Source organism: Xenopus laevis, chromosome 1S (assembly GCF_017654675.1).
Source record: "Xenopus laevis strain J_2021 chromosome 1S, Xenopus_laevis_v10.1, whole genome shotgun sequence".
NCBI lineage: Eukaryota > Metazoa > Chordata > Amphibia > Anura > Pipidae > Xenopus > Xenopus laevis.
In genome coordinates, this window is record NC_054372.1 from 47,770,152 (window position 1) to 47,792,168 (window position 22,017).

The 22,017-nt window shown below is 38.6% G+C and overlaps 1 protein-coding gene across 3 annotated transcripts in view; it reads right to left on the reverse strand.

Annotated features, from left to right (window-relative positions):
- Positions 1-22,017, reverse strand: part of otud4.S (OTU deubiquitinase 4 S homeolog) — a 47,003-nt gene that overhangs the window by 20,093 nt on the left and 4,893 nt on the right. For all 3 annotated transcript variants that reach the window (XM_018243281.2, XM_018243279.2, XM_018243280.2), the window contains exons 2-11: positions 19,292-19,375; positions 18,305-18,355; positions 16,062-16,108; positions 14,252-14,324; positions 8,338-8,419; positions 7,957-8,101; positions 6,362-6,419; positions 4,885-4,996; positions 1,779-1,843; positions 1,343-1,443 (exon numbers count right to left, since the gene is read on the reverse strand). In XM_018243281.2, the coding sequence (XP_018098770.1) occupies positions 1,343-1,443; positions 1,779-1,843; positions 4,885-4,996; positions 6,362-6,419; positions 7,957-8,101; positions 8,338-8,419; positions 14,252-14,324; positions 16,062-16,108; positions 18,305-18,355; positions 19,292-19,375 (818 nt within the window). The remainder of the gene's footprint in view (positions 1-1,342; positions 1,444-1,778; positions 1,844-4,884; positions 4,997-6,361; positions 6,420-7,956; positions 8,102-8,337; positions 8,420-14,251; positions 14,325-16,061; positions 16,109-18,304; positions 18,356-19,291; positions 19,376-22,017) is intronic.

Consider the following 22,017-nt stretch of genomic DNA (forward strand, 5'->3'; position numbering starts at 1 on the left):
CCGCCCCTAATTTGCATATGCAAATTAGGATTCGGTTCGGCCAGCAAGAAGGATTCGTCCGAATCCTGGATTCGGTGCATCCCTAATATACACACACACACACAACTTTAAAAATGTTATGCATTGTTCACTCATGTTGTTTACATCAAAGTCTGTCTAGACATCTGTAAAACATTTGTAAAAATAAACACAGACTAGCATACAATAATGTATTATCACTGTTATGTTATACATTTAAGTAAATAAAATAAAACTTATAAACTTCTACTGCCTCTCACTCAATTATTGCTTATATACTGTTTAACTCTTACCTCTTCCTTTGTATGATAGAATTATTGATAAACTACTCTTTTTATTATTGTTCTATTCATATTCCAGTCTCTTATCGCATGGCTGCTAGGGTCATTTGAACCCTAGCATTCAGATTGCAAAAACTGCAAACTGGAGAGCTGTTGAATGAAAGCTAAATAACTCAAAAAGCACAAATAAAAAATCAATACCCATTGTAAATTTGGGTTTTAAATATCACTTTCTTACTACATCATACTAAAAGATAATTTGTTTCAATAATTTTTATTGGAAATTATTTTCAATTATCAACAGCATTTGTCAAATTAATGACATATCAACATACATAACTGTTTACATAACATATTTAGTATTACATTTTAAATAGGACCTTTATACATTCCATGGAATAATCTTTTGCAGCTTGTTATATTTTTCCTTCGCATTCTGTTATTAACATGTAACATGTAATCCTTAAAATATAAGTGTAGCTCGTTTTTATTGTTTAAATACGTCTTATTTATTTTCTTGAAGACGCATCATTTGTTGTTTAATGCATATTCCATTGTGAGCTTTACCGCGTGTTTTTACGCATATTTTTACGCGTTTCTAAAAGATAATTTAAAGGTGAACAACCCCCTTTAAGACATTTAAAAATTAAATATACAAATTAACCCCAAATCTCGCTCTAACAAGTGTATCAAGCAGAGAAAATGACCATTCTACCCAACTCTTACTGGCTTTCAGGCTGAGCCTCCCTTTACCACTGTTCCAAGTCCAAATAGCTTAGGAACCACTTGGTACACTAAAAATTGATCTAATACAACTAAAAGTTTCATGTCAGTCAGATAAGTGCCTGCTTATGACTAAAAGTTATCACAAACAGCATTGGACATTTTTTTTTATCTTGTAATATGTAAATGAAAGTTTTAATTGTGATCCTGGAGCGCTTCTCGCTTACGTGACATGACTTCTGAATTTACTGCCCTTTGTCATAAGAATTAAAATTGCCATTTAAAGAGCTCATCATATTATAAACTGAAAATGAACATACTTATCTCCAAGCTCTTCAACAAAAACAATAACTGGTCCATTCTCTGCACCAACTTCTTGTATGTGGGCATTATAAAACTTCCCACCTGGCTCCACGCGAACCTGCAATCAACACACAAACAATTGAAATTATTATGCAAAAACTATGCAAATGAACTAGCTTGAAAACTATAATTAATAATTCCAACGGTAACCCAAGCACTTGGCAAACTCACATGAGCACCACCACCCTCTGGTGGTGCATGAGACACAAAGCACATTGAATGGCATGCTTTTACACTAATAATGCTAAATAAAAACAATTTGTGACAATTTCAGAACTGTAACACATTCTTAAAATTAATGTCCACAAGAAGACCACAGCACATTATGTAAAAAAAAAAAAAAAAAAAAGCATATCCAGCCAAATACAAAACCATTATTCGTGTTTTACTAACCTGGCATTTGTCTCCAACAGAATACTGCATGCCAGCAGCAATAGAGAAATCCAATTTTTGCTGATCTGAAGGAAAACAAAGTTGACAAAACGTAAAATGCAAAAAAATCTAGAGTCCTGCAGCGGGTCGGGTACCCTGTGGGATGAGGGTAGGATCTGAGGGTTGTTGGTCTCATCTATATTTCATATCTTATGTTATATTTTACTTCTTGTACAAAACTTTTTTCTGTCTTCGCCCACTTTTGATGAAGTCACATCTGGTTTGCAGCAACAGCACTTCCTGTTTAATGGCGGATAAGGCAGTTGCAGGCCGGGGTCAGGTAGAGGATCCAAGTGGGTAACTATGCAGGTTGCGGTTCAGGTCGTGGGCTGCGGGTTTGGGTCTCAAAAACTGGTTCCGTGCAGGACTCCATTTTATCCAAATAATCCACATTTTTAAAAAGTATTTCCTTTTCTTTTGAAATAATAAAGCAGTATCTTGTACTTGATCCAAACTATGATATAATTAATCCTTTTTGGAAGCAAAACCAGCCTATTGGATTTATTTATTGAATACATGATTTACTAGTAGACAATATATGAAGATCCTAATTACGGAAAGATCCATTATTGGGAAAACCCCAGGTGCCAACATTCTGGATAACAGATCCCATACCTGTAGTAGTATTTCTCATTTCAAACATTTTTTTTTTTGCAATATAATGTGGCAAAGCCAGAAGCTTTTGCATCCACAAGAAACATTGTATCAGAGAGCCAAAGACTGCATTTCTACCTCAAGGTGTCATGGCTTGTGAGGTTTTCACAACAGACATCAATGAAACACTATCCTACGTGGCAATAACATCTGTCTACTGAGACAAGCAATGCAGCCCCTAGAACGTACAATATAATGTGCAATTATACAGAGAAGGAATGATCTATGGGTACAGGAATTTAGTCTGTTGAAAGGGGATCATAACAAATCCCTAAAAGTCAATTAGGACAATTTATGAAGGTAATAGATAATGCAAGCATGCAACATGAGCCACTTGGCTAAAATAAGAATAGAAAGGACTAGAGAATAAAAATGCATGGCAAGAACTTCCCTACCAAGGACTTTCCTTTTATCGCATTCAAGGCCTCTTAATATTCTTTCCACTATTTTTTAAAAACATTAGGTGGGGGTGCAAAGAGGGTGTGACCACAAAATACATATAGTCAAATACAAGAGTCCTCTGCACTCAGCCCAGGACTTTAAACAAAACTGGGATTGTTTGTCCATATATTGCAATATATTTAAGCTGGCCAACTACGTCAAAGTCATCCCATATCTGATTCATTAAGAATTCTATTGCTTCATTATACATTTTACCAAGGGACTAGGTTTTACCTGCAACTTACTTGCTGCTTTCAAAGTAAACCCCCATACTTGGCTGCCCTTTTATTAGACACCAGTGGGATCACCTGACTATAGCTGGGAGGGGTGGGAGCTACAACATGGAGCTGGTCACTGCTCCTGTATAACTATAACAAACAATATTGAAATATATGGACAAACAATCCCAGTTTTGTTTAAAGGGTAAGGCATTTTTTAGTAGCAGTATGCACAAAATGTCGCTGTCTTAAATATATTGATAATGGGTTGAGTGCAGAGGACTCTTGTATTTGACTATATGTATTTTGTGGTCACACCCTCATTGCACCCCCACCTAATGTTTTTAAAAAATAGTGGTGAGCACAACTTTCCCTTGTTTGTTATAGTTATACAGGAGCAGTGACCAGCTCCATGTTGTAGCTCCCACCCCCTCCAACTATAGTCAGGTGATCCCACTGGTGTCTAATAAAAGGGCAGCCAAGTATGGGGGTTTACTTTGAAAGCAGCAAGTAAGTTGCAGGTAAAACCTAGTCCCTTGGTAAAATGTATAATGAAGCAATAGAATTCTTAATGAATCAGATAAAATTGAGCATAGGACTGGCCAGATATGGGATGACTTTGACGTAGTTGGCCAGCTTAAATATATTGCAATATATGGACAAACAATCCCAGTTTTGTTTAAAGGGTAAGGCATTTTTTAGTAGCAGTATGCACAAAATCTCGCTGTCTTAAATATATTGATAATGGGTTGAGTGCAGAGGACTCTTGTATTTGTCTATATGTATTTTGGAGTCACAGCCTCATTGCACCCCCACCTAATGTTTTTAAAAAATAGTGGTGAGCACAACTTTCCCTTGTTTGTTATAGTTATACAGGAGCAGTGACCAGCTCCATGTTGTAGCTCCCACCCCTCCCAGCTATAGTCAGGTGATCCCACTGGTGTCTAATAAAAGGGCAGCCAAGTATGGGGGTTTACTTTGAAAGCAGCAAGTAAGTTGCAGGTAAAACCTAGTCCCTTTGTAAAATGTATAATGAAGCAATAGAATTCTTAATGAATCAGATAAAATTGAGCATAGGACTGGCCAGATATGGGATGACTTTGACGTAGTTGGCCAGCTTAAATATATTGCAATATATGGACAAACAATCCCAGTTTTGTTTAAAGGGTAAGGCATTTTTTAGTAGCAGTATGCACAAAATCTCGCTGTCTTAAATATATTGATAATGGGTTGAGTGCAGAGGACTCTTGTATTTGTCTATATGTATTTTGGAGTCACAGCCTCATTGCACCCCCACCTAATGTTTTTAAAAAATAGTGGTGAGCACAACTTTCCCTTGTTTGTTATAGTTATACAGGAGCAGTGACCAGCTCCATGTTGTAGCTCCCACCCCTCCCAGCTATAGTCAGGTGATCCCACTGGTGTCTAATAAAAGGGCAGCCAAGTATGGGGGTTTACTTTGAAAGCAGCAAGTAAGTTGCAGGTAAAACCTAGTCCCTTTGTAAAATGTATAATGAAGCAATAGAATTCTTAATGAATCAGATAAAATTGAGCATAGGACTGGCCAGATATGGGATGACTTTGACGTAGTTGGCCAGCTTAAATATATTGCAATATATGGACAAACAATCCCTGTGTTGTTTAAAGGGTAAGGCATTTTTTAGTAGCAGTATGCACAAAATGTCGCTGTCTTAAATATATTGATAATGGGCTGAGTGCAGAGGACTCTTGTATTTGACTCTTAATATTCTTACCTCTTTGAGTCTTCAGCCACACCTCATGCTCTACATTTCTGTAATGTGATGTGTGAAGAGACCGAAGAACACTTGGCAGGATAGTTGGTTCTATAGTTTTCTTTTGTGGACACTGCAGAACAAGGTGGTTTGAAAGGACAAGTGAATCCATATATTGTTCACTACCCTCATAACCTTTAAAGGGGTTGTTCACCTTTAAAGGGGTTGTTCACCTTCAAACAACTAGTTGTTATCAGATAGATCACCAGAAATAACGACTTTTTCCAATGACTTTCTATTTTCTATGTGTCACGGTTTTTCTAATATTGAAGTATAAAGTGTCATTTCTCTCCTTCTGAAGCAGCTCTGGGAGGGGGGGTCGCCGATCCTGTAAAGTGTAAACTGTTCTAAATTGATACATTTAGTTGATACATTTCTTATCTTTGTCCCTGCTGAGCAGAATCTCTGGGTTTCATTACAGGCAGCTGTTAGAATTGATACAATTGTTGCTAATACTCCAGAGATGCTGCTGAGAGATGTATCAACTAAATGTTGCAAAATTGTAACAGTTCAGAATCTGCACCTGGATTACTGAGCTGCCAGACTCAAACACCAGAGACAGGAACATTCAACTTTAAACTTAGATTTTGGAAAAAACGTAAAAAATAAATAATGGAAAGTAATTGGAAAAAGTCATTATTTCTAGGGAACAATCTAAAAACAACTAAATTGAAAAAAGTGTTTGGAAGGTGAACAACCCCTTTAAGTTAACTTTTAGTATGTTGTAGAATGGCCAATTCTAATCAACTTTTCAATTGGTCTTCATTATTCATTATCTTTTTTTTTATATAGTTTTTGAGTTTTTTGCCTTTCAAATGGAGGTCACTGACCCCATCTGAAACAAATGCTCTGTAAGGAAACACATTTATTGTTATTGCTTCTTTTTATTACTCGTCTTTCTATTCAGGCCCTCTCATATTCCAGTCTCTTATTCAAATCAATCCATGGTTGCTAGGGTAATTTGGACCCTAGTGACCAGATTGCTGAAATTGCAAACTGGAGAGCTGCAAAGTAAATAACTAAAAAAACACGAATAATAAAAAATGAAAACTGAATGCCTCAGATTATCACTCTCTACATCATACTAAAAGTTAACTCAAAGGTGAACTATCCCTTTAAGGGGCATTTCACATAATCAATCAATTAACAGCCATCATTTTAAAGTTGGCCAATAAGTCTGCAACTCATCCCCTCCAAACCAAGTTGGCAGCTTAACAACATTAACCAGCTATCTGTAGCATAGCTGTCCCATAGGGACACAGATCAGCAATGAACATCAGGAACAGACATTGTCTATGACAAGTGAGTACAGCATCATTTTCCAGTTACTGACTCATAAAAGAACACAGCAGAGTATTTTTATCGCCTTCGACATGTAAAAAACTTAAGCAGGAAAATTGGTCTGATTTATTTTAAAAAATATTTATATTTAGCATACCTTATCATCTTTGTTAGAGTTAAAACCATTCATATCCGCAAAATTCGTTTTTATGTTCCTGCAGAAAATGCAAAGCATTAAAAAAAAATTCTTTACACACACACATACTAAATTTGGTACACAAAAGCCATGAATACCCTGTATAATAATATCTTTATAGATGGTAAGTAATGATGTTATAACTGGAGCTTGGCCTGTCACTGAATCTCATGCAGTAAAAAAAATGTCCTATTTAATATGCCAGGTTATAAGTCACCGCAGAGTTTAATGGTCTTTATAAAAAGCACTTGGTTAACTATAAACCATTATATACCATATAATTTGGCACAGTGTCTTCTACTATCTTTATGTTCAGCAGTAGAATAGAATGATTACTAGTCCAAGTAGGTTTACGTACCTACTATAGAACAAACACATCAATAGTGCTAAAAATTAAACTGATGTAACAGGCCCCAGTATTCACTCTGGGCACATTAACATTATGCAATCCTAGACGACAACAATTTTACATTCTGTGGAATGTTCATCTGATTCAGTTTTTCCAAAAATATCCTTTTTTTTTTTCCTTCACTCTTTTCCTCTGACCAGCATACCTTTGGAATAATAGACCTGAAGGACAGTAATGGAGTTCTATGCACCGACTTTCTACTGTAAGAATTTATTAGGCACAAACTTGGTAGGGACAGGACTTCCTACACAGTTAATTATAAGTTACTAATACAGGAGGCAAACCATAAATCACTATGCTTTAAATTAGGGATGCACCAAATCCTCTTTTTGGGATTCAGCCCAATCCCTGAATACTTCGTGAAAGATATGGCCCTAATACCAACCAAATCCTAATTTGCATATGCAAATTAGGGGCGGGAAAGCAAAAGATGGAGGGGGGGAATTTCTACTTGTTTTGTGACGAAAATGCAAGTGAATTCCCTTCCCACCCCTACTTTACATATGCAAATTAGAAGTATATTCAGCCAAATCCAAATCCTGTGGAAAAAGGCCGAATCCCAAACCGAATCCTGGATTCTGTGCATACCTACTTTAAATGAAAGAAAAGTACAAAACAAACCAACGAGGCAAGAATAAAAATATTTTAAAGGAGAAGAAAGCTACCGAAGCAGTATATTGCCAATAGATTAGCCACAATTGTGCAAGCTAAAACACTATATTTATTCTGCAGAATGCTTTACTATACCTGAGTTAACTGCTCTAGAAGCTCTCTCTGTTTAGGATAGCAACTGCCATATTAGCTTGGTGTGACATCACTTCCTGCCTGAGTCTCTCCCTGCTCACTCATAGCTCTGGGCTCAGATTACAGCAGAGAGGGGAGGAGGGAAAGGGAAATGAGAGAGGAGCAAACAGATTATGCTCAAACTTGAGCGGTTTAGGCTGAAAACAGGAAGTCTGATACAGAAGCCCATGTGTACACAATAGAAGGAAATAGATGTGTTTCTTTTGAGAGAGGACTCAGAGCAGCATTACTTTGAGGGTTTACCGGTGTATTTATATAGACCTATCTGATAAAGCTTACTTCATTTTAGCCTTTCCTTCTCCTTTAACAAATCAAAGTTTTTATATCATGGAAACAAACTTACTTGGAAATGTCTTCTGCTTCAGATTCTGACCCATCACTGCAATATATCTCTTCTGTAGTCGTGGGGCTAAAAGTGTCCTCATCTACTACATATTTGCCCACATTTATTTTCATTACTTTTTCATACAGCAGCTCATAAATAATAGCTGAATACAAAGCAAGAGAAACATTAGATGACAGAATACAGAAAGTATGGAAAGTTAAAAAATGAGCAAGTAAATGGAAGTTATAATTCAATGTACAAAAATACAATGTTAATAATTTTGGGTGCATTCGTTTTCCTCTCTGGGGGTTAGGGCTATACTTAGACACACACTTTACAGAGGAACCTGCTTTATGATATTGGCAAGGATTATATATAAAAAAAAAAAAAGTGACTTACATTGGCACATAGCGGCACTCTCAGCAAAACCAATAGGGTAAATTATATCATAATGATTCCCATTAGAAAAGCACAGCATTATCTACAAAAGGAAAGTTATAAAATCGTTAGAATCCACTCTATTATATATGCTAGTTTAGCTGTTTACTATTTCTTTTATACACTTTCACCTATTTCCAAGAGATTCTGTAAACAGGATACACCAAAACATAAAATGCAACATCAGTAAACTGTTTACAGAGACCAACCAAAAAATAATGCACAAGCCAATTTATTTATACAGTAACTATATTACATTTCTCGTTAAATGTAGTTAGTTAAACCAAGATCAATATAGTAATACCGAATGACGTATGGCCAACATTTTATCCAGACCATATTGCATTTTGACTCTGCTCAAGTTGTATGCTTCTTTTAACAAGTTATGTGCCATTGGATTTTGTGCTTTCCAAACACCAGCGGGCAGATTTATTAAGGGTCGAATTGAAAATTCAAATTCTCACATTTTTTTATGGTCAAAACTCTCAAATTCAAATTGTGAATTATCAAAAACTCAATTTGAGTTTAAATTCAAATTTCGAAATTTATCATACTCTGGACCTTTAAGAACTCGAATTCGACTATTTGCCACCTAAAACCTGCCAAGTTCATGTATAAGTCAATGGGAGGGATCCAGGGACCAAATTTGGACATGTTAGTTGCCTTTCTGACATTCGAGGTTTTTTTTGGAGAAAAAACTCGAAGCGAGTTTAATCAAATTAGATTCGAATTCGATTTGAGTCGGTAAAATTCATCCGAGTTTTAGATATTGGATTTTTTATTTTTTTTTAATAAATGAAGGCTTGTTAAAGGAAAACCGTCTTCCACTTGGGGGTGCCAAATGTTAGGACACCCAAGTGATTGTATACACTTACCTGAAACCCTGGGCCGTTGCTCCTATCAGCAGAAAACTGCACTGACCTGGTGTTATTCCATCGAGCACCACCAATCGATCCTCCTCTGGCTTCTTCTTTCTTCTCGCAGCTGTGTATGCACAGTAGAGCAAAAAGCCAAACTTTAACTAAAAAGCCGGCTATTTCGTTCTACTGCGCATGCATCTGCCTCGGGAAATTTTAAGAAAGAATAAGACAGAAGAGGATCGCTCCATGGTGCTCGCTGGAATAACCCCGGGCCAGTGCAGTTTTACAGCTGATAGGAGCACCAGCCCGGGGTTTCAGGTAAGTCAATACAATCACTTGGGGTGCCTAACATGCAAACCACTTATACCCTTAATGGGACTGCACTAGGCAAATCCATAATGGAAAAGGACCTTGGAGTCCTTGTAGATGATAAACTTGGCTGTAGTAAACAATGCTAGTCAGCGGCATCAAAGGCAAATAAGGTCTTGAGCAAAGGGGCATAGATTCACGGGAGGAGGGGTTCATTCTTCCACTGTACAGAGTACTGGTAAGACCCCATAGAATATGCCGTACAGTTTTGGTCTCCATCACTCACTTACAGTGAGAGCTGTGACGATGTGGAATTCTCTTTCGGAATCAGTTGTACAGGCTGATACATTAGATAGCTTTAAGAAGGGGTTGGATGGCTTTTTAGCAAGTGAAGGAATACAGGGTTATGGAAGATAGCTCATAGTACAAATTGATCCAGGGACTAGTCCGATTGCCATTTTGGAGTCAGGAAGGATTTTTTTCCTCTTTTGATGCAAATTGGAGAGGCTTCTGATGTTTGTTTTTGCCTTCCTCTGGATCAACTAGCAGTTAGGCAGGTTAAAATAGTTGAAAGGTTGAACTTGATGGATGTGTCTCTTTTTCCTCATAACTTACTATGTTATTAATACCCCCAGTCAAATTTCAAGTATTTAAAGGAGTTTAAAAAAAACTCCCATGAATTCGAAATTCAACCTTTGATAAATGTGCCTCCCTGCCTGTAATTGCACTTTGCTAGGCACCTCCAAGTGACTTTAATCAATCTAGTGCCAGCAATTCAATTCATCCTGGCCTAGAGTACTTTCTAGCACAGTGCACAACCACCATTTTCTTGTCAGCTTCCTGGTATTCCCTGTGCCACCACAGGCAGATGCATAAATTGAACTTCTTCAGCAACTTCTGTACAGCTCATATGCACAGCTTGAATCAGTACAGAAGATATGATCGCTGCCTGCTGGGCATGAAAGTAGCTCAGAACAGTGCATTTTAAAATATAGGGTGCCAGCTCAGAACAAGAGGATAGCAATGGTTGTAAAATTGACACCATTTGTTGGGTTTGATGTCTATCTGTCCTTGTTAGTGAAATGTGACTTACAACCATTGCTCCTCTTTGCCACTGTAGTTTGTTTGATTTTGGAATAACCATTTCTTCATACTCACTGTTAAATCCTTTTCTCAGTAGTCAATAGGGGGACACAGGGACTCTTGGGGTTAAGCTCCACCCTCTAGGAGGCAGGACACTTAGAACAATTTGCAGGGAGCATGTCTTTGTACCAAAGAGAATTATCAAAACTACATAACTCGCAGAACTGGTAATTCAGAAAAACGTTTCCTATGGACCAATCTGTCAACTTTTGTTCAGGGTGGGAAGCCCTGTGTCCCCCTATCGACTACAGAGAAAAGGATTTAACGGTGAATATCATAATATCCTGTTTTCTCTGTTGTCTCAGGGGGACACAGGGACTCTTGGGGACTTAACAAAGCAGTCTCAGAACAGCAGGGCGGGAGCAAATTTGTCATTCCTTGTCATTGTTGGGATCCGGACAAAGGGATGGAACTACAATCTCCTAATTTATGTGGAAGTAGGATACGACCTTTAGAAGAAAGGAAGGTACAGTTCGCAGGACTGCCTTGTCCTTGTTGAAGACCAGGAGTGAGGGGTCGCATGATAAAGCACTTATTTCTGAAACTCTTCTGTCTGATGAAATTGCTACGAGGAATACCAGCAACCAGGTGAGCCATTTTTCAGAGATTACCCCTAAGGGTTCGAAGGGCGAATCTAGTAGGGCTTCGAGGACCAGGTTGAGATCCTATCCTGGAATTGGTGGGCGAAAGGGAGGTGCGATGCATGTTACTCCCTGTAAGAAGGTACGAATAAAATTGTCCATTGCCAAACGGGATTGGAATAGAACCGATAGAGCTGAAACTTGTACCTTTAAAGTACTTAATTTCAATCCCAACTAAAGTACCTTCTGAAGGAAGGACAAAATCCTTGGCATGCCGAGTTCCAGAAATGGTAGGTCTGCATACTTGCACCAATTCCAATAGCTCCTCCAGACTCCGTGGTAAGCTCTGGAAGATGTAGGTTTGCATGACTTAAGCATCGCGGAGATTACTTCTTCAGCTATACCTTGTCTCCAAATGGCTGCTTCAACAGCCACCCATCAAAGCAAAGAGTCCTGGATTGTGGTGAACTATGAGACCCTGTTGTAGTAGGTCGCTCCTGGGAGTAAGATGGACTGGCTGAGCGATGGCCATCTCTTGAAGATCTGAGAACCAAGTTCTCCTGGGCCAAAATGGAGCTGTCACTATTACTGTGATCTGCGATCGTCTGATTTTCTTTAACACCCAAGGTAGCATGGGAAGAGGAGGGAAGACATAGGCCAGTTGGAATCGCCAGCGGATCCCGATAGCGAGCAAAGAAATTGGTCACCTTGCGGTTGGTTCTGGATGCCATCAGATCGATTTGAGGAAGACCCCATTTCTTCACCAACTCCGCAAATGCTTCCGGATGGAGTTCCCATTCGCTTGGATCCAGCTGGTTGCGGCTGAGGAAGTCCGCTTTTGTGTTGGATACCCCTGGAATGTGAATTGCGGAAAGTCTTACTGAACTGATTTCCGCCCAAACTAGAATTTGCTGTACTTCCGCTAGAGCTGTCTTGCTGCTGGTTCCTGTTTATGTACGCGACCGTGGTGGAGTTGTCGATTTGTCCTCGGACTGACTTGGTTCGGAGATGGCGAGACCAGTGAATGAGAGCTAGTCGTACCATCCGAAGTTCTAGGATGTTTATGGATAACTTAGCCTCGTCGGAGGACCATGGACCTTGTACAGATAGATTGTTCCATGCTGCCCCCCAACCTAACAGGCTTGCGTCTGTCGTGATTACGGTCCAGTCTGGCATTGCCAGGCACCTCTTCTTAAGTTGATGAGGCGTGCGGTCTAAAATGGCGCCTGGAACGCATCGCATGCGTTCCAACGGAGGCCCGAGTGCCCGAGTGCAGGAGCGCATAGAAGAGCTCCCCGCGCTGTGTAAAAAGAGTTTCCTGGACCGGAGGCAGTGGGGAACTCTGAGGAGGAAGGGAAGGTACAATGTAGGCAGCTGGTAAACAATGTGTCCCTGTGCTGCAGCCATCCTCTGCTCTGCTGCTGTGTTCTCAGTGAGAAGGGAGGGGGGAGGAGAGCTGTCTGTGAGCGCACAAAGGCTTTACTCACATGTCCTGAGCACCGGTGTGATCCTCTGTCCCCCTATGGTCTGGGGGCAGGAAATGTCCGTTGGTCAGTATAGCCCAAGAGGCTAGGTTCAGACCCCGGTGCTGTCCCTCGAAGGAGGTAGTGACCTGAAGGGTGCAGGTATCCCTGGCCCTGGTATACCCCATTTTGTGCTGTAAAAACTTGTAGTGTTAGAATCTTGTCTCAGGGGACAAGGGTCGTCCCTCCTCCTAGTAAGCAGGACACTTAAAAACTGAGGGATTATGGCAGTGTCGGGTTAAGACGGAGTCCCGGACACGCCCCCTGCAAATTGTTCTAAGTGTCCTGCATCCTGGAGGAGCTTAACCCCAAGAGTCCCTGTGTCCCCCTGAAACGACAGAGAAATTTGCTACTGTTATGGCTTTTGTGAGCAATACAATTGCAGTTCAGGCTAGAGTCCTGCAGCGGGTCGGGTACCCGCGGGTTACCGGCAAAAACCTGCGGGTTGCGTTTAGAAGTTCCAGGTGCGGGTATACCCGCAGGTCGGCGGTTCTACGGGTTTGCAGGTTGCGGGTCAGGCCCCGGGTCTTCTCAATATCGATATTCACTCCTTTCTTCTGGTCACGTCTACTTCCGATGACGTCACTTCCGGTTTACAATGACAGCACTTCCTGTTTTACTCCTTTTTTTCTGATCACATCTACTTCCGATGATGTCACTGCGGGTCGCGGGTCCGGGTTGTGGATAAGGTACTTGCGGGTAGGGTCGGGTAGCGGGTAAGAATGCGGGTTGCGGGTTCGAGTTGCAGGTTTCGGGTACGGGTCCCAAAAAATGGACCCGCGCAGGACTCTAGTTCAGGCACTGAACTCTTTTATAATTGACACATGTGGCAATTAACAATAAACATAAAATGGATTGAATCAGGATTGAGAGTTTGCAGTTGTAAATTAGTTACATTTAGGGGCAGATTTATCAAGGGTTGAATAGTAAATTTTAATTTCGAGTGTCAAAATTCACACATACTAATTTTAATCCCCCTATTGAATGTAAATTTGAATGAGATTTATCACACTCGACCATGGAAACAATACTAATTCAAATATTCACCACCTAAAACTTAATTTACAAGTCAATGGCACAAGTCCTTTGAGCCATTTGGAGATGTTAATAGCCTTCCTGACATTCAAGTTTTTTTTTTTTTGTGAGATAAACTCAATTCGTACGAATCGAATACAAATTAAATACGATAAAAAATTTTGGGTCGGAACCATTCAATTGAATATTAGACATTCAAATTTTTCTGAAGTAACCTCCCAGGCGAATTGTGAGTATATAAAAAAATTCACATGAATTCGAAATTCCACCTTTGATGTACGGCCTCTAAATGTGTATGCCATGACTCCATTATTTAGCTTGTATGGGAGTAGCAGGGATCCAGGAGAACTCTGTTTTCCTTTTCACATCAAACTGTGCTAACATTATTTTTAATTAGGCAAACTGCTGATCCTTTACTACTTACCTTTTCTGAAAAGCCATTCTCAGTGACACAAGCAGGGGGAATATTAGGCTCTTGATAAATAATAAAATCTTTCCTTGAAATAATAAAAAAAACACAAAACAGTCAAATCATGCAGATTCGCCCGGCTGAAGAACATTGTTACCCAAAAATTTAGATGAATGGAACCAATTTCTCTTCCTGCAGGAATTTTTTTTCCTAGGCTTAGACAATGCAGAGTAAAATTCAAAATGGTTACTCTACTGCATAGGCACAAGTCAGATAAGACAACTGTGCTTTGGTCAGTGCTTTTTTTTTCCCAAAAAAAAAGTCCAGGAAAAGAAATGTCATTAAATTCAGTGAAGGGTTGGGAACATGGTAAACCTTAATGAATTTAGGTTTCCTTGTCATTGAACATTATGATCCCTGCTTTCTGTTTGGAAGCTTTATAAAAACTGAATTTAAAACAAATACCGGACACCTTCTGATCAGTTCTTCCAGCTGTACGTTGGAGGAGAATATGCTCAGAAAGGAAACAAAGAACTGTTCTGATGTTCTGTTCTGAAGAAATCAAAAACCTCAGATGACCATGCTTATGGCTTTACCATAAAAAACTTCAGAACAGTTCTGTTTTCCTAACAGTCTCCTCGACTGTACAGTCAGAAGAACTGTAGGCACTGTTAGCAGTTTATATAAAACTTAATAGCTTTGAACCACAAAACAATTATGTAAATTACAAGTGTGTAGTAGAGCACCCTGAACAATTTTACATATCCTTTAAAGCAGCACAATAGCCTTTAAAGGAGAACTAAACCCTTAAAATGAATATGGCTAAAAATGCCATATTTTATATACGGAACTTATTGCACCAGCATAGTTTCAGCTTCTCAATAGCAGCAATGAGCCAGGACTTCAAACTTGTCACAGGGGGTCACCATCTTGGAAAAGGTCTGCGACAATCACATGCCCAGTAGGTTCTAATCAGCTGTTGAGAAGCTAAGCTTCGGGGTTGTTGCAAATTATGAAGCAGAAAATAAGGTTGATTTGTAATATAAGCTGATGCTACAAGGCTGATTATTAAATTCTGATTTTAGTTGCACTGGTTTCTGAGTTGCTATGTAGTAATTTGTTTGTATTAATTACTAATCAGCCTTATATTGTGACATTTATATTCTATGTGAACTGTATATTGTGAGTGGGTCCCTAAGCTCAGTAAGTGACAGCAGCACAGAGCATGTGCAGTGAATAAGCAGAAAAAAAGATGGGAAGCTACTGGGGCATATTTGGAAACACAGATCTTTACTGCTAAAGGGCTGTGGTTGCCTTGCAATGGTACAGAAGCCCAAAACATTATATACAACATTTCTAGCCTACTTTTTTAGTTAAGATTTAGTTCTCCTTTAAGAAGAGCACTCAATAAAGTTGACTACACTTCTGGAGAATTATATAAACTCGCTATCTCAGTATAGGCCCCCACCACAGGTGTAAAGATACAAGCAATTATCCATGGGTTACTGAAAGAAGCCAATGAAGCAGTGCTAGCTGCTAATACATTTGTTTATTTACACAACATGTTTTGGGCTCAAGGCCCTTTATCACACTTGAATGTGTAAACACATTTATTAGCAGCTACCACTGCTACATTGGCTCTCAGTAACCCATTGATAATAGGCTTTAAGAACAGTTTTTCCCTCTCTCTCGAACGAAAAAGTGCTACATAGGGGCATTGTCTGAGTAAGAGGCTGAATTTAAAGGGACTAATTTATTACATTCTATTTGACACTAATAAACATCAGAAAATGTGTATAAATTAATGTAAACACAAACATCTTACTTGAACATAAGAGAAAGGGCACTTATTTCCACTTGGCCAACCCACTCCTGTACAAAAAAAAAAATAGAAGTGGTTATAAAATCCATTGCATATTGTTTTAGATATTATAACAGGAAAATACACTATAATTGGGCAATATAAAAATATATTTTGATAGATAATAAATAAAAATAATTAAAACATTTTTGAAAATACATTTTGATTAAAGTACACATCCTTTTCCATTGCTGGAATAAAGTACGTATAAATTACAGGGTAGAAAGTACTGCTTAAATCACTTTAATTTGCACCAATTGCACATATTTCTTATTAATTGTGGTTATCACTGAATTATGTATTGGCATTCATGTATCAAATTCATGAAATTTCTTTTTTTACTTTTTAATTAATGTATGAATTCATTATACACATGTGACAACAAATTTTTACATTTTGGTTTATGGTATCATTTTTCCTGTGAGATTTTACGTTGAAGGCAATGGCAATATAACCAAAGAAAAAGGGTTACCTCTCTCTTAATAACAATAGAACAGGGAAGTGTACAATTTGGAGAGTTCCTTTCCCTTTTTCCAGTGTACCACAAATACTCGAGTATAAGCCGACCCGAGTATAAGCCGAAGTACCTAATTTTACCTACGAAAATTGGGAAAACGTATTGACTCAAGTATAAGCCTAGGTGAGAGCTACAGACAAGGCTTTTGCTTTAGGGCATCTGTTTCAATATTGGTGACACCAAGTCACAAAATATCACCTAGCGCTAAAGCGCAAGCAGCATTGGGAAAACCTAGTCCCTGTGGAGGTGCGAGCACATAAGGGCTAGCTTCCCAGGCTGGGCTCACTCTCCCCAGGGCTGCCTGTTCCATGCACTTACAACATGTAGTGCGGAGGAGGAAGAGGGAGAACACTGCAGAACGTGTTTCAAATCTCCCTCATTCTTCCGCACTTTCGAGGAGCCAGCCATGCAGCCGCCCAGAGCATCCAGCTCCACAGCGCACACACGCAGCAATCCCTGCCCTCAAGAGCAAACCACTCACCATAGGAAATCCTCCATCTTTCACCTATCGCTTTGCGAGCACCCCCCTCCTGTTGCCACATGGTCTTATCGCCGGGTCCCTTAGACGTTTAACCCCTGTGCGCTCGCGAGCATGCTCTCAAGCACCAGAGCACCCAGCACTGACTCGAGTATAAGTCGAGGTAGACTTTTTCAGCACATTTTGGGTACAGTATTTTAAAAATGAAAGCCTAATGGGTGGCTCTTCCAATAAAATTCTATGGTGATACCAAATTCGTACCATGGAAGCACTGCACTCAAAATCGTAATAAATCTCTCGTTAATTCCTAAAAATGCTTTAACTTAAGCTTCTTTAGAGAAGCCTTAATTCAACCCATATTGAAGAGGAAGAATAATTTGGAAATAAATAAAGAAAGGGAATATAGTTCATCCATTCTTGGAAAATGGCTTTTTTGCCACTGCTGAAATAATAATTAGTGATGGGCTAATCTGCCCCTTTTCAGCAATAAATACGCAAAAATGGCAATTGCATTGCATTGCAAATGTTCTAATATGACTACACAGGGAACAACTACCTCTGTACATCTGGAGAGGTATTTGGGCAGGTAGCGCTACCTGAGGAAAGTTAGAGCTACTGGGAAATGGGACTGGGGCTCTCTTTGTCCACCAGGAGTGAAGTGTGGGACTTTGCCTGGTAAAGACTTTGCTAGGATTGGGACTACCACACTGGATTCCCAGGGAAGGGGTTATTATTGATATGTAATAGCACTTTTTTCTCAGTTATATAAAGTTATATTGGTTACTGCACATATGTGTTTACTTATTGTTTCCTAGTAGGGCCACCCATAGGTGTATCCCTGTATCCCACTAGGTGGAGGCAATGCCATTGAGAGGAATTCCCAGTACCATTTCATTAAGCAAAGGGTATTCAGGACCTGCGTATGGTAAGATATTGATGATGTACATCCTATAATACATGAAGGGGTTAAAATAGGGTTACACAATGAAGAATGGAACCAGTCAGGCAAGATCCTCATTAACGCTGCAATATAATATTGTCCATTTTATTTATAAAAGGTGCTACCCTAAAAACTTCATAAACAGTTAAAAATAATTATAAACACATTTTATATGCCCTTGGAAATCTACTGATATAATTATGGCCTTCTTCTTCTTTAACTATTTTATGTAAAGTACATATATAAGGTAAAGATACACAACTGTAGCATACCTGTGGATTTTCTAGACTTTTTAGATAGTCTTCAAAGGATCCCTCAATAAACTGTAAAACAAGAAAACAGAAGTCAGAATCTGCATTTACCAACATATAACCGGCCCTAAATGCCCATTCAGTGAAATCAGGGCTAACCATCCTTCATTAGCATAAAGGAAAAGTAAACCTTAAAAAAAGTGAATGTAAAATTAATGAGGGTGCTATTCTAAGCACTTTTGCAATGTACATTCATTATTTTATTTTTTTTAATACTAAGATATTAAAGGATACATGTACTGTTAATATGAATGAATTTTTTCTCATGGTCATTTTCCAACCAGTCTGACCACCAAGTAGTCAAGGAAGTTGTAAGGAGAAAGAAAGAGGCTGGTCTGAGGTTGTACTGCTTAGGAAAACAATTACAAACCTTTTTCAAATCTTTCCTAAGAACATCAGACAGCCTCTTTCTATCTCCTGACAACTTCTTTGACTACTTAGTGGTCCGGCTGGCTGGAAAATTACCAACAGGTGGCGCTGATGTAACAAAATTAATTTATATTAACAGTACATGTATCCTTTAATATCTTGGTATTAAAAATAAAATAAATAATGAATGAATGTACATTGCAAAAGTGCTTAGAATAGCACCCTCATTCATTTTATATTCAGGTATTTTTCACGGTTTACTTATCCTTTAACTACACCTAAAAACATCTGATGTTAAGAGTTGAAGTTCAACAACAACAGATACAATATGGATAATATTATTGGAGTTTGTATGTCTTCCCTGTGTTTGTGTCCTCCTTTGTCACAAAAAAATGTACAGGCAGGTTAAAGGATAAGGAAAGATAAATTTTAGTTTCTAGTTACTTGGCCTAGTTTTGGCAGTTAATATTTCAGGTCAGGGAGGATCTGGCAGAACTATAGAAATCATTTATGAATAGGCAGTGTAATGCTTAGCATAAAGTGCTCACATTAAAAAAAAAAAAAAGGATCCGTAATTACCGCTTCATACTGTCCGCGATTTTCACGCAAATAATTTATACAGGACTTTCTTATCTTCAGATGTTCTGACTGCGAGTGCATAACCTACAAGAAAAGTTGTATATTTTAGAAAACAATAACATGTACATGACCTGGGAGTATGGACTCCCATTCGTGTTTATAGTAGAACCCCCTTTTACATTTTTCAGGGGACCAGAAAAAAATTGTGTAAAATCCAGGAATATGTAAAATCAGGGAAATGTATTATGCATAATATATAGGTAGGGCCACATAACAACAATGTAAAATGAGGGAAAACTTAAAATTAGGGGATGTAAAATTAAGGTTCCACTGTATAATATTTCCACAAACCCTTCACAAATGGGGCCAAAGTCAAGTCATCTGTCCAGTGGACTGTCTCTAATAAAATGCATTTAGATCAAAAGAGAAGTTGACTTGCGCTGCATAAACTCAGAAAACCACTGATGTGTACCTTAAGGGCTGGGACACACTGGGTGATTTGGGGAAATTTAGTCGCCTGGCGACTAATTGCCGCGACTTTCCACGACCAATCTTCCCCGAATGCCTCCCCTTGCTCTGCGCCTGGCTAAAATGAAAAATCGCCTGCGCTAATCACACGCGGAGATTCGTTTTCCGAAGTCGCCCCGAAGTTCCCTCATGAGGAAACTTCGGGCGACTTCGGAAAACGAATCCTCACGAGGAAACTTCGGGCGACTTCGGAAAACGAATCGCCGCGTGTGATTAGCGCAGGCGATTTTTCATTTTAACCAGGCGCAGAGCGAGGGGAGGCATTCGGGGAAGATTGGTCGTGGAAAGTCGTGGCGATTAGTTGCCAGGCGACTAAATCTCCCCAAATCGCCCAGTGTGTCCCAGCCTTTACAAAGAGACAGAGAGAGCAGGGACAATCCACTGCTGCAATTAGTAAATAAGTTCAGGACAAATAACAATGTTGTCTGCATACATATATATTATAATTAGTTTGAGGGAATCTAATCATAGACACGTGAAGCCTTCCTTTTGCTGATGATATTCACTGAAATACCTGGGAACTAGAAACTGGCAAAGACTACTGTAACGCAAAGCAAGGAGCAGTCATAGCACCCTGAGGTGCTATCGGTAACACTCTGCATTTTAAAAACGATGCCTCAGGAAAATACAGACAAGCTAGTACAAGAGTTATTACAGATGATATTCCACAGCCGGAGCATTTTTTAGAATTCCGCTAGCAATAAAAGAACATATGCATCTAAAGAACAGGTATCTGACAAGGCAGGACAGATTGGTCATTTGCTGTTAATAGGACAAACACTGAAAATTTATTTCTAATTCATTTTACCACCATTCAAGGCTATGAGCAGATGACAGGAAATTCTCAAACAAATGTGAATGATACTTAAAGCATCAAAAAGTTATTGTGATAAATATACAGTAATATATATATATTATATATATATATATATAATATATATATATATATATATATATATATATATATATATATATATATATATATATTTTATATATACACACACATATTATTGCTACCTAAATTTACACACATCTAAATATGGGAGAAATATATGTGTAATTGGGCCCTTAAAAATTCACACCTACGTAATACATTCAATGATAAGTAACTGACCAGCCTACTATATACCATAAAATAAATAATAAAAGTACATGTAGGGGATCCATTATCGGGAAACGGATTACCCAGCAAGCTCCGAATTATGTGATGGCCATCTCCCATAGACTCAATTTTAAGCAAATAAATCAAATTTTTAAAATTGATTTCCTTTTTTTCATCTGTAATAATACAACTAAACTTTGTACTTGATGGTAACTAAATTGCAATAGGCATATTTCTGTAATTTGCATCTTCATACTTTTACCCACTTATGTAATAAAAGGCACTAAGTTTGCCCAGGAGCAGTTACCCTTGCAACCAACAAGATATTTGCTTTTAAGCAGGTGCCCAGTAAATGCATACTGCTGATTGGCTGTTATCGATTATTGCACCTCTGCAATCTTACTGCCTTTTATAACATAACCCCATAAGTCTATTAAAAATCATAACATGAAATACTGTAAACCCAATAGGACCGTTCCCACCAATATGGATTAATTTATCTTAGGATCAGGTCAATTCTAAATATTTAAAAGGTACAGTTATATATATTTGGTAATTTGGTTATAAGAGACTGACCATTCAACTATATAACATACAGGTATAGGATCAGAGAGCAAAACATCTCATCTGTTCAGTTTAATCAATCCAATAGTCAGTAACCTGCCCAGTACCTGCACTATTAAAGGCCATACCTGTATGTGGCATTCCAGGACTATCACCCTGCACAGTATCACTCAAAATGGCACTTATACACTCTATGAAATAGTGAAAACACTAACACCAAAAAAGGATTGCCCTGTACTTGTACAACAGGTGTGTTTGCTTCAGAAACACAACTATAGTTTATATAAACAAGCTGCTGTGTAGCCATGGGGCCGCCATTCAAAGCTGAAAAAGGAGAAAAAGCACAGGATACAGAGCAGATAACAGATATGTTCTGTAGTATACAATAGGATTCTTCAGAATGGATCTGTTATCAACTGTATATATCGTGCTTGAACGGCTACCCCCATGAATACACAGCAGTTTGTTTACGTAAACTATAGTTGTGTGTTTAAAGCAAACAGTTCAGTTTTACCAGTACATTATATTGTCA